The sequence below is a fragment of the Pleurodeles waltl genome, chromosome 5 (assembly GCF_031143425.1).
Source record: "Pleurodeles waltl isolate 20211129_DDA chromosome 5, aPleWal1.hap1.20221129, whole genome shotgun sequence".
NCBI classification, from domain to species: domain Eukaryota; kingdom Metazoa; phylum Chordata; class Amphibia; order Caudata; family Salamandridae; genus Pleurodeles; species Pleurodeles waltl.
The window spans coordinates 745947534-745960981 of NC_090444.1; the positions used below are offsets into that span (position 1 = coordinate 745947534).

Here is a 13448-nt window from a genome sequence, read left to right on the forward strand (position 1 = left end):
AAAAACAAGTTTACTGCACATTTCGGCAATGGAAAGTTCTGGAATCTGAGGGGAGCCACAAACTTTCTTCCACCCAGCATTCCCCCCATGTCTCCCGATAAAAATGGTACCTCACCTGCGTGGGTAAGCCTATTGCCCGTTTCAGGAATGGATCACACAACTGTCTATGTTAGTCCTTACATGAGGGCAACTGTTGACCCTGGGGTGATCCATTCCTGACGCAGGCACTAGGTACAGGCACTCAAGTGGGGTAACTTTTTATCAGAACAGGTGGGAAAACACTGGTTGGTAGGAATTTTGTGGATCCCAGCGTACTCCTGTAGTTTGAATGAAAGAAATGCAAGAAAAAATAGAGTTTTTATTCAACATTTCACATTTGGAGGGTATTCTGGGTAAAAAAAAGTTAGGGAATCCACACAAGCCACACCTCCGTGGACTCCCCCGGGTGTCTAGTTTCCAGAAATGTCTGGGTTTGGTATGTTTCCCCTATATGGCCACAGAGCCCTGGACCAAAAACGCGGGTGCCTGCCTTACGGAACCAGGTTGTTTTGTGATAAATAATGTTGATGTCTCCACAATACGATTTGGGCGGTGGATTTTGGGGCTGAACTAAATTGGGGAGCTCCCAAGAGAGCACTCTCTTGCTGCCTCATGCACCTGGTCACTGGGTTGGGCTAACCCTCTATTGTCTTGCTGCACAGACTGCGCTTGCGAAGGGACAGCACGACTGTCCTCATCACCTCCTTCAGAATCACTGGAAGGAGTTGTCGGATGGGTCGCCTCCAACTGAAAAATCACTCCCAGACTCTCCTCCACGGTCTTATCCCTCAGATGCGATGTAAGTATCTGCTGTCTTAATCTCTGATCCTACCTCAGAGCTGTCTTCCATAACCCAAGTAAGGGCTTGAGCAGCAGTCATCCAATGAGACGCCATCTCTGCTACTGGCTAAACTGTCCCTCTAAAACACTAGCCTTCGTAGACGGTCATAAAATTGCTGATGGGTGTGTGTATGATGCTTGTAACAGTGAAGGTCAGTCACCTTACCTTCGCTTCTTCCCTCAATCAGCACGTTCTCTCAAGACGCTCAAAAAACAAAAAAGACACACTAATACTTCACCTTGTAACATACCCATCGTCAAAGTTTTTAGCGCCTGTGGCGCCCAGTCCGGCAATCATTACTGGTGCTCCCACTCCCATGACCTCCTCGGATTCCCTCACTACCACCCAGCAAAAGTGCCCTTTATCTCGCCATAGCCCCCCTTGTACATACAATTCATTTGTATTATAGTGCAGATAATGGATGGCTTTACTAATCCACTCAGCTATTCCAATAAAATACAGATTTGATCTATGCAGCAGGCATTTAAATCTTCTTCACTACTTTATGGCATCAAAACTGCCACTAGACAAACGTTTGATCCTTCTCTAGCAGAAACATAATCACAAGAGTTAGCTTGACCTTTTTTTGCTGCGTAAAAACTATGTAAGGCTCACTGAGCTGCTGGTGCCGGTAACAAAGGAGACCACCCTCGAAAGATACATGTGTGTGTGGTGTGTGTGTGTGTGTGTGTGTGTGTGTGTGTATGTGTGTATGTGTGTGTGTGTATGTGTGTATGTGTGTATGTGTGTGTGTGTAAAGAGATCACTTTTATATGTGGGTGTGGTTTCCCTAGGGGCCGCTCGCAGTCCCCAGGGAAATCACACATGCATTGACAAAAGTGATATATATATATATATATATATATATATACATATATATATACACACACAGATAGATCTATATATAGATCTATATATACGTAGATCTGTATATATAGATTACATATTTATATATATATATATATTTTTAAATAACTGTATGGTTTCCCAAGGTGGGGGGGGCATGTGGGCGATCGTGGCCCCCAGGGAAACCATACATCTATTAAACAAGCATTTGCAATGCAACGGGTCTCACGTTTGCTTGAGCTAGAGCAATTAGCATTGTAAACTCCTAACCGGACTTTTCTTGCCAAATAAACTGAAAATGAAAATAAAACAGTTTCACATAACTAACTGGACTTTTCTCACCATATAAACTGAAAAGTCAAAGTTTCACATAAGCGAGCTGACAGCCGCCATCAGTGCAAAGCAGACACACAAAGGGAAATAAAAGTTCACTTGTAGTGAGTGAAACCTATTGGCAAAAGTGCAGTTATCCATGTAACTGGCAAAAGTGCAATTAACTAAGTAACTGGGCTGATGTCATGCAAAGTGCTCGACTTCTGCCCAGCGAGATCGCGCCGCGAAAAAAGAGAAAAAGTAGTCCAGAAACTGGACAGAAAACGTGGAGCCTCGTATGTTTTCAATACTTGCCCGCTCGAGGAGGGCTAAACACCAGAAAAGGCATGACTTATGCATGTCTTTCACTAATGAAAGCAAGCAGATTTTAAAAGGCAAGCTCACGAACCAATGAAAGAAACTGACGTGACATGGGCGTGGTTTGAATCCCAAAAGGGATTACAACACGGGACGGAGCGATTTGCGCTAGTCCCTAAAAAAATGCCTCACAGGGGATCAGCCCTGCTCACCAGCAACCCCCTGTCAGTTTCATTTTTTTATTTTCAAATGTATTTATTTTTTACCCCTGGGGTAAACTAACGTATATTTTTTAAATAAAAATATGCCCCAGAGGGCGGGCGGCCCATTTTAGGAGCGGGCCGACCCCTACTCCCACCCCCCCCAAATGTAATCCCTGGTGTCTAGTGGGGTTTCCTGGCCGTGGATCGCAACCATTTCAGGAAGGCCTTGTTTAGAAGGGAAGAATCTCCCCTTTCAAATGAGACCTTCCTAAAAGGTGGGGAGGCCCTTTCGGCCCCGTTTTCCCCACTGGAGCAGAAAGCGACCTTACCTTGACTTCCTGCTCCAGTGGGGAAAACAAATTGTGACATCAGGGCGCATTGCTCACGTCACAGTGGGGCAGGGGGAGACACAGAAGCTCTTCCGTGTCTCCCAAGGGATTTTAAATAAAAATAATCCTCCCTGGCATCAGCCACTGGTCGTGACCTGCACCAGGGAAGGTGTGCGTGCGCCAGCCAGCGGCCGACGCCCGCACCTAAGATATTAAAGCTCAAGATTTTTGACACTGCACATTTCCAATGGTGGTGAAAGATCAAGCCAGGGTTCTCCCCACAGCCGGAAGATGACCTGCATTGCCTTGTGATATGTAGTCACCATTCATGATCTGCCTGGTGCCATCTGCTGAGCTCATGCACTTTGGCACTGTAGGACCCTGCCAGGGGGCTTGAGATCAGGAAGTTGCCCTGACACTCCAACCAACTCGAGAGGTGCACAGTCTTCTGGTACAGGCCCAGGAACCCCCTCTCCTCTGTTTGTTGTAAAACCGCATGGAGGTGGTGCTATCCATGAGAACTTGCACCAGCCTACCTTTTGTGGACGGTAGGAAGGCCTTTAAGGCCAAGAGTGTAACTCATAACTTGAGCAAGTTGATATGGAGTTGGGCATACTTCAGAGACCAGAGCCGCTGATCTTCACCTCTCCCAGATGAACCCCTCCAACCCAGGTGTGATGTGTCGATGACTACCATCAGATCTGGGTGGAGAAAATAGAGGGGCCTGTCACTGATTAAAGTGTGGTCAGGTAGCTACCACAGCAATTAGTGAACAGTCTCTGTCAAAATCTGAATGGGATCCAACAAGCGTCTTTGGTGCTGGGCCCACTGGAACTTCAGATTACAAAAAAGCCGTCTGGTGCAGACAACAAGAAAGATGCAGATGGCTAAAAAGCCATGCAGTCTTATAGTATAGTATAGTATCAGGACCATAGCCCAAATGTCCTGGATGTGTGTTAACAGAGGGAAGGCCCTGAACTGTACTGTATCCAGTCCAGCTCAATGAAGGGAAACCTCTGTGAAGGAGTGAGATATTACTTCAGCTCATTGTTTGTGAACACCAGCGATGGCAAAAGGTTCACTGTCATCTGAAGGTGGTCAACAACTGACTGTGAAGTACACACTTTTAACAGCAAGATGTCGATGAAAGGGTACACTAGTATCCTGACCTCCGAAGATGGACCACTGCCATCTCTTTTGTAAACATCCGAAGGACACTGGTGAGGCTGAAGGGGAGCATGGCAAACTGAAATGCTCCTGGCCTCCCTTGCACTGCAAGTAACATCTGTTGGACTGCAGGATGCATACACAAAAAACACGTCCTGTAGGTCAAGGACACTAGCCAGTCGCTTGGGTGCAGGGCAGACAGGATCTGGGCAAGTGTTAGCATTTTTAATGTGTTGTTCTATAGGAAGGCATTTGGAGGGGGGTGGGGAGGACAAAGGTCCAGGATAGAGAGCTGTCATTTTTCTAGATGAGGAAATAGTACGACTAACAAGATCCACCTTTCTCCTGATTCCAACTTATTTTATGGCACACTTGGAGAGTAACAGGTGTACTTCCTGCAGCCAGATGGACAGATGCTTCATCGAACTTCTTTGTGAAGCAGGAGGAACACGGATGTAGAGAAGAGGAATGGTAGGCTATAACCCTTTTTAACAATATGAAAGACCCATCTGTCGGATGTGATGGATTTTCAGTCTAGGAGGAAGTGCTAAATCCTGCCTCTCCACCGACTGGAAGTAAGCTGATGAGGACAAACTAGAGTGGCTTGTTGGCTGTTAGAAGGGGAAGAGGAGGTCGAGTTCTGATACACCTGCTGCCAAAGCTATGTCTACCGGTGTTGGGTCCAAAGCCCTGTATGGATTACGCTATCTGTCTCACCACTGGCTATAGGCTAGCCTCCTGAAGAACCCCTAAATGTGCCGAACTGATTGGGCATTTGCTTTGCAGACTCAACAGCCCCAAAGAAAAAGGTGTGGTCTTGCTCTTCGTAGTGCATTCCACCGTGGAGTCCACTTTAGCTCTAACGAGAATGTCCATCAGTGATGCCTGCAAATCGCCAGAAAATCTGGGTTACCTCATCCAAGTGTGTCTGTACACTGGTACTGACTGCCCTCCTAAAGCAATCAGATGTATTTAAGTCTGTGTGGATTACTTTTTTGCCAATTCCTGCTCCTAATGGTTAGTCAAACTAAAAGATGTCTTAAGGCCCTCTGGCACCATGTGCAAGACCTTACTGGCCATGCCTCCTAGGGCATGTGTGTGTATCAGCCCAGAAAGACTGCATTTATGGACCTCACTGCCAAGCTGGCAGATGTAAACATTTGCTTGCCAAAGGCACTAATCCTTTTGGATTCCCTAAATGGGGCACTGGTCTCAAATGTATTAGGATTCACTTTACTGGTTAAAGCCAGTACAATGAATCTTTCTATAGTAAGGGTACTTAGTAAGAAAATTTGTATCCCCAAACACAGGCCCTTGTTGCCTTCTGGGTAATGGATGGATAAGAACATGGTTTTGACCATGCAGCCGCCAAAGTTTCTGTGAAAACGTCATTGAATGGAATAAAGGGTGCCAGTGTTGCCGGCTCAGGTGGCATAACCTGTCAAAATCTGTCTTCGTTTCAATGGAGGGTAGCTGTAATTTTAGTAACTCAGCTGCCCTCTAAACCATTATTGCAAGCTCTATTTCATGAGAGGTGTCCAGCCCATTGGAATTTTGTAAGTCATGGTGTAAAGCATCATCAGTAGAATGAAGGGGAAGCATGCCACCCCCCTCACCATCATCATCAATATTCTCTGGTGCATCCTGTTCTAGCACAAGAATAGAGTCAGAACCAGAAAGAAAACAGAACCCATGCCTTAGCAGTACCAGATTAGAGTACAGCTGCATGACAACTGGTTGCACTTTTGTGACTGCTGCATTGGTGGAGCTTGTGCGGACACCGTCTTGAAGTTCAACTGGCTTGATATCAGCATCAGGTCTTCATCCAGTGACAGTGGAGTCAATATCAGTGTTGGGGCAACATGGAGTGGCATTGCTCTCAGGGGCCAGAATGGGAGGCTTACTGGAGTTGCTACAGGCCCATTAATGGATCCCACAGGAACAGGTGATGCCTGGGGAAGGACCTGCCGGCTGGAACCCGACTGAAGGCTGCTGTAGTTCTGTTAGGCCTGATGGCACGCCAGAGGCAGCAGAAGTGCACACAAGGTTTGCAGCATGGCGTTCTTGAAGGCCTCAATTTATTGTGGGGTTGACAACACCGTGGGGAACCCTGCTGTGTAGGGACCAACTGAGGTATAGGTTCTGTTGCAGGTGACCTCAGAGAAGGACTCATATCTTGACCAACCTATGCTATCTGAGCTTGGACTAAGCTTGGATCCTGTTATTTTTTTGTGGACATTGCTTACTAGCACACTGTGGAAGAATATTAGAAGTTGTCACAAGACCGACAAAGCTCCAGGTGTATGTCAGAAGGCATAGAGAGAAAGGAACTAGAGTAAGTGCAGAAGGGTGACACTTATATGTGGCTCCAGCCTGTCACTTTCAGGATAGTATGCAGACAGCCCAGAACAACATAATACCACCCATCAGTAAGCAGGAGCATTGCTGGAAAATCCACTGGTTCTAATTTGGAGACTGGGGAGTTTTCTAAGGTGGGGAATCTGAGGTTAGAAGTATCCTTCTGATTGAGAATACATATTTGACAATAAAACTGAAATAAACATGAATGTGAACAGACTTCAGAGACGGCGACCTTGTGGTAGGAGGGCAGCCATCATTGAATGACCAGCTGTAGGTCCTGCAGAGACAATCAGCTGTTCTCCTGACTCTAAATGAAATAGAAGATCCACTGGTTTGGTGGGGTTGGAGAACCTACAATCAGTAACATTTCTAAAAGTTAATCTAGATAATGTATTTCGGTGCATCAAAAAAGACATGGGAAAAGAGGGGCAATGTGAACGTCAAATTGCTCTACAACCATTCCTAGAAGAAAGATAATGAATTTATAACTGGCTCCAGGAGAATTAAGTGTTTGAGTAAGCGGGATAAGTGTGTTGAAAATCACTGCACCCCAAATTTCTAATGCAAGGGTCCTAAGCTTTGAATACAAATAATCAGGTACTGGCTGCATGGACATTATGTAAGGGTATCCAGGGGTAGTGGCTGCTCCTTCTGGATTTCCCTTTGGTGACCATGGCACTCCCTTTGCCATCCTGGTTTCAGGGACATGAAGGCAGTGGCATGCTCAAGACATAAACAGGTCTTGAATAGAAATATTTACTTTTAGCAGTGTCTCCCCACAAGCTCCTCAGCAACAAAAAGAGGCTTTTGAGGGACTAAGGATGGGACGGGGGAAAACAATGTTATGATATCTGTGGAATATGTATGCATTCTTTGTGGATGGTTGAATATAATCTGCAACGTAGACGGAGCAAGCCATTTACCAAAGTAGAGGCTTCCCCAGAAAGCGGGAAAAGGTGAGGGGTCCCTGGAGTACTTTTCATGGGCTCTGAGCAGGGAGACATATGACGGGTGGGGTGCTACATTTTACTGTGTTACCATCTGTGGACTGAGGCTACCTACAGCTAAATAGGCTCCATTTCAAATGTGCACATTTTAAAGTTTGCCTAATCCTGCATTATTTTTTCTGGTCAAAATGTATACAAGATGATTGCTGCAACACAACTACTGTATCCACTAGATCCTGAGCGATGTTTAATAAAGAGAGTTTTTTATTAAAAAAAAAAAAAAGAAAAAGAATATAAACTGCCACACATCGTTTTTTTGGCTGACCTGGGTCCCCCAATGAGTGTCTGTATATCATACTATATGTTCTGCTCTCTTCATCCTAGGTTGTAAAATAAATGACCATTTACAGTCCTCTATTTTCCGGAGGTTATACTTTATTTCCTGCTCTCTTTATGGATTTCTTTGTCACATTCGGAGAGGGCAAGATGGGTATGTCTTGTACTATTGATTTGTCCTGCACAGATCCAAGATCATTCTGCAGATCATTCTTGATTCAGACCGATCTAGTTGAAAAGATGAGGCAATGAATCCCACAGCAGCACTATTGGGTTGGGAGTCCCAACATCAAGTTACCATGAATAGAAATCTTATTTGTCATTTACATACTGCCAAAGAATGCAGGTCCACCCTTGCACTAGAGTTATCATCATCCCCATAAAGGCCGGTAAGGAGGATTCGCCAAGATAATATTTAAATAAAGAGACAGCAGAATACTCATGTAAACAAGCAAAACACAAAACGTCTACACAAGAATACTCTGAGGTTTTAACATATTATTTCCAGCACCGCCATTAAATGCCCATGCATGGTGCTAGAAATAAAACAGCAAGTGTACTATGTGCACTTTGCGTTACACTGTAACATTAACATTTGAATACTTTAAATTCAAACAAAAACAGAACTTTAAAGGGAAATTCCTGAAACTTCAGATAATTGAGATAGTCAAAAATATACTAACTTATCCAGAAGATTTTGTCTTGGAATTCGCACACTGTCGAACCTTAAAATTCCATTGTCAACACCATGCAGACCTGGATTTAAAAATAATTATAAAATGTAAAGGCTCTTTACTTAAAATAACATTGTTGTTGCTGTAAGAAACTGACAAATTCTAGATGTGAATATCTCTCATTTATAACACTTCATTGCGAACAGAGACAATGGATACACATTTTTAATGTAGTATTTATGATGCGTAATTTATGTTCCTGCAACATTATTTCTTAAAAAGATACATTTCTAGATTGTAGTACCATAATCTGATTTTGAGGGACTTCAGATGTTTCCCTCTAGGAAAAAGGAACTGGTACAACCTACACATGCCTACATAATTTGCAGCAGTAGCTACTAATATATGGTATAGTGATGCCTCGCTTTAAAACCTGCTTGTAGAGAAGCAAAGAATCACGAAAGATAGACCCCCTTAAGGAGGCAAGTGAGGTTTGGAGTAAGAAAATCAAAAAGCAAACCAGAGTTAACAAAGTTATTCTGAAGCTATTGTAATTTTAAGACTGGCTTATATTCAGGGGATAAAAACAAATGAGGAGCTTCTATTCAAAAGGTCACACTGCAATACATCTCACGATACATATACAGGTATGTGCTACAAACAAGGCACTATCATTGTAATCGTCAATGATGTTAGGAGGAGATGCTAATAATACAGTCTTAGAATGTGGCAAGAAAATCCTTCAGTTTACATATTGAAACTATCAAGTTGACACCTGAAATGTGAACATTTAGAGTCTGTTTATTTGATGTTTCAAGGTGGTTTTCATTAATACCATATTTTTACAGATATTTGTGGTAACCCTTTTTGTAACTTATTAGGTTGAGCCCTAATGGCACCTGAATCAGTCTCCGATGCTAAAATATTTTTCCTTTCTTTTGTATTAATTATAATGGGTTTTACAAGAAAAACACCCAACATGAGTTAAGACAGGTCTAAAATTATGCAAAGAAAAGGCAAAGGTTGCTATAAAGTAATCAATAACATTTCTATGTCTACTTCTCAGTTTGTTGTATGTGATTTCATATAAAAACTATTTTATGGAATACCATTGCTGAGGCATTATTTTACCTAAACTATTTAATGGGAATTTTCAAAATGAATTGCACTTACCATTTCACAGAAACCAATTCATAGAATGTCTTTTTGTTAGAAATTGGCTTTTGCATGCTTATTTTTAAGGTGTAAATAAAATGGTTGCAGGTTATGTTATTTTTTTTTGCAGATTTGTAGACCCCCACTTTCACCTGGGAGGGTATCCTGGGTCTGAACAGGTGTGAGTCTAGGCACACCTATGGCCTTTTGGGACTACTCAAAGAGCAAGGTCTTCAGCTTCTTGCAGAATTCAATACGTGAGGAGGAGGCTCTTATGTGTAGTGGTAGGTCATTCCATGCTTTAGAAGCGATGTAGGAAAAGGCTGAACCAGTTGATCTGTTTTTCTGTATGCATGGGTCTTAATTTCAGAAAGATTTATCTGAAGCATTTATTTCATTGATTTATTTCAGGGGACGTTATTTCAGATTTATATCCTTTATATTTTCAATCACTTTGGATGCTTTAAATTCACTGACCCCTCACCAGTCCCAAGCACCATCCACCCCTGAACTGTCACAGCCCCTAAACACAACTCACTCCACCTAAACTACAACCAGCCTTCACCCATCCCAGAAATAAAAAAAACCCTCACTGCACCTATCCTTGACAACCCTAAACTACGTCATTCATTAAACCTTTCCACCACTACACTCCACCCAGCCTTGAACCGTAAAACCCATCACCCCCCACTAAACTCTACCTGTTCCTGTACCCTAAAATGCTTTTTATGCCTGAACCCCACACATCCCTAACCCCTTAAAGCCCCTCACCACATTCAAACTCCACAGACTCCTGAACTCTAAAAAAGAAACCTCACTGCCCTTAAACACAACCCATCCATAACTCCTAAAAACCCTCACCAGCTCTTTACGCTACCCAGTCCTGAACCCTAAAAACCTTCTTCAACACTAAACTTCACCCAATCCTGAAACCTAAAAACTCTTCATCACCCTTATCCCCTTCCCATCACTGAACCCTAAAACACATCAACACAGCTATAACCCACCCATCCCTGAACCCTAAAAACACCTTGCACTGCTAAACACCACTCACCCATGAACCCCCAAGACACCTCAGCTCACTTACTCCAGCCATTCACACTACCTGAACAAAACCCTCACCACCCCTACATTCCTCTCATCGATGAACCCTAAAACTCCTTTCTGTGCCTAATCTCCACCCATTCCTAACCCCTTAAAACCATCATCACCCCTAAGCATTACCCATCAATAATGCAAAAAGTCCCCTCACTAGTCCTAAACTCCACGAAGTTTTAATGTAATTTTGGATTTTTCTTTAAAATTATTCTTCCTTTAAAATTTCCTTTTATTTATTTGCATTTCTTTAAAATTGGCTTTGCTTAAAATGTTTTTTCCATGATTTGGTATCATCTCTTACAAAGAGCTCACACACAGACATATTAGGATGCTTAGGGCATGATTATGATCTTGGTAGGTGGACTACTCTGTCACAAACTTGATGGATATTCCATCCATCATATTACTATCTCTATGGAATATAATGGGATCATAATTTGGCAGATGGGATATCTGACACGTTTGTGATGGAGTAAACCAGTCTGCCAAGATCGTAATCAGGCCCATAGTCACCACTTGTTATCATTCTTAACAGTGAAGCTCTTCAAATAGAGACTGGATACTATAATTAACAGACTTGCCTCTCTGTTGAAGAAATTAAAAACAGAGGGATAGTAAATTAGCTGTAAGAAAAGTATGAATTGTGTTGTCACCATGTTCATGCAAAGATGCTATTGTTTTAAACTAACTCATACTTAAGGCTCCTGAATTACAAATCCTTATAGTGCCCTTTAGGGAGCTGATTCCTTACAGAAGTAATGATACTATCTCCAAAAGGTTTGTTTCATGATTCATAATCTTAGATCACACTTGATAAGTGTAACACTATAAGTTCTGTCAATGTTCCATTAATGAAACTCTAACTCTAGATTATCAACCAATCATTCTTAACATTTTCAAAAACATTTCAATGTTTACTTTTAATGGCGATGGATGCATAGATCAAAGTCAATCTTTGCCAAGTGATCTGCAATGCTCTGCTACCTCTGGGGCTCCATTGAACAACATTTACCACATGTGGAAATAGTTGCCTAAGGTTTTAAAACTTTAATTACTCATTACTTAGCTTGCATTTATATTCCAAAAATGTAAATGAAAGTAATGGGCCATCATGTAACGCTCGCTAATATTTCAGTAAATTATACATTTTACAAAGTTTTTGCCGATTAATTGCAGTCCCCAATTTCCCTGCGATGATGTATCAAGGTGCGAGTGACATTTGCCGCTCAACAACTCTAAATCCTCTTCTCCAAATGTTGGAGTAAAAGAAACAGTGGGAGATGCATTTTTCCCTCTAAAAACATATCTATTGAAATTAATGAACCCACAGGTTATGACTGGATAATCCGTTTTTTTGTCTCTCACCACTCTTGCTTAATCTCACTCCTGTAAGAAAAGACAGGAGTGCAGCTCTATAAGAGGGAAGACCTAGCTCTGCTCTTTAACTACTGCAAACAAAACTACACCTATTTTTAACTATATCTGAAGAAATTCTGAACTTATCTCTTTCATTCCAGCATAAACTCAGGCAGATATCAAATTCATCAAGGTTCATGGTACATAAAAAGTTTGTAATAGGAAAAATCTTCCACAAAAAATGCACATCTTTTTTTGGATTAACTTTTCAAAACAGTTTTACATTTAAACTTCTCATCTATAATCTTGCTACATTTCTTCAAAGACATGACTCAGATTTATACCCTTTACCTAACAACCAACACATTTCTTATCCCAATATCTAAACCCATTCTTGAGCTCATTTGACATTTCAAGCACAAAACTCTTTTTGAATATTTACAAATACACAGATGGCCTCAGGTATGAAAAAAAAGTCCAATTCATACCTGGAAAATTCACCACACTTCACCAAAATATTCATTAGGGATATACAGATTATTTTCGTGGCTGTCACAATTTCCGAAATGTTGCTCAATCTTTAAGTACTTATAATTCTGCTTCAGCAGAACCTATTCATGGCAATATGTGGGTCTTGACTCATGGCTTCCTTGAACTACGAGTTCCATCATGATATCCACCACAACTGGAGACAAGGGCCACCAGTGTCCCACAATGCCCTTCTCCAATTTTAAGTGTATACAGTTACTATGAAGGTTACTTAGAGTTTGGCATTCACGTACAATGTTGAAAATATCTTCCTAAAGTAATTTTTAAAACTACCTTCTTCCACTGTATGGGCCCAGCACTCTGAAGTTACTATACCATAAGGCAAAACACAGTGGTATACAAAATTCCTTAAATAGTGAATAAATGAATACACATAAACATACATAAGTCATTAGGACACCCTTTATGCATCAAAATATGTGACTTTAATGTTACTTCTGTTACAACGTTCTCCAGACAGGATGTTGATTTTTCAGTTAGTAAGGGAATTGCTACATTAACCAACAAGCATGGCCTGCAATTGCCCATCCTGTCTCGTACCAGGATTTAAAATTGGTTATACATGTCTCTTTTAATGATTTTACTAACAATGACTTGAGGATAATACCAATAAAAAATGTTTTAAACAGTTCAGAAATGATACCCTAGGGCACCTCTAATTGTAACTAGAATTTTGGCTGCCATAATTTCACTAGTTCCCCCTGGATAAATCTAAAATGTCACTATTTACAATTAACAAATTTACTAAACAGTACATTGTTGATCTTTGCACATATATCATGCTATAATCAGGAGACCACCTGAAGATCTTCATAAGTCATCCACGTTAGGGCTTCATAATTTTTTCATTAGAAACAGAGGAAGAATGTGCTAGTCACACCAGGCTCAATAAATTTCTATGCGATTTAGCCAGATAT

At 41.7% G+C, this 13448-nt stretch overlaps 1 protein-coding gene across 1 annotated transcript in view; it reads right to left on the reverse strand.

Annotated features, from left to right (window-relative positions):
* ACOXL (acyl-CoA oxidase like) overlaps nt 1-13448 on the reverse strand; it is a 981865-nt gene that overhangs the window by 612397 nt on the left and 356020 nt on the right. The window contains exon 8 of the mRNA XM_069234707.1: nt 8383-8455. Within this exon, the coding sequence (XP_069090808.1) occupies nt 8383-8455 (73 nt within the window). The remainder of the gene's footprint in view (nt 1-8382; nt 8456-13448) is intronic.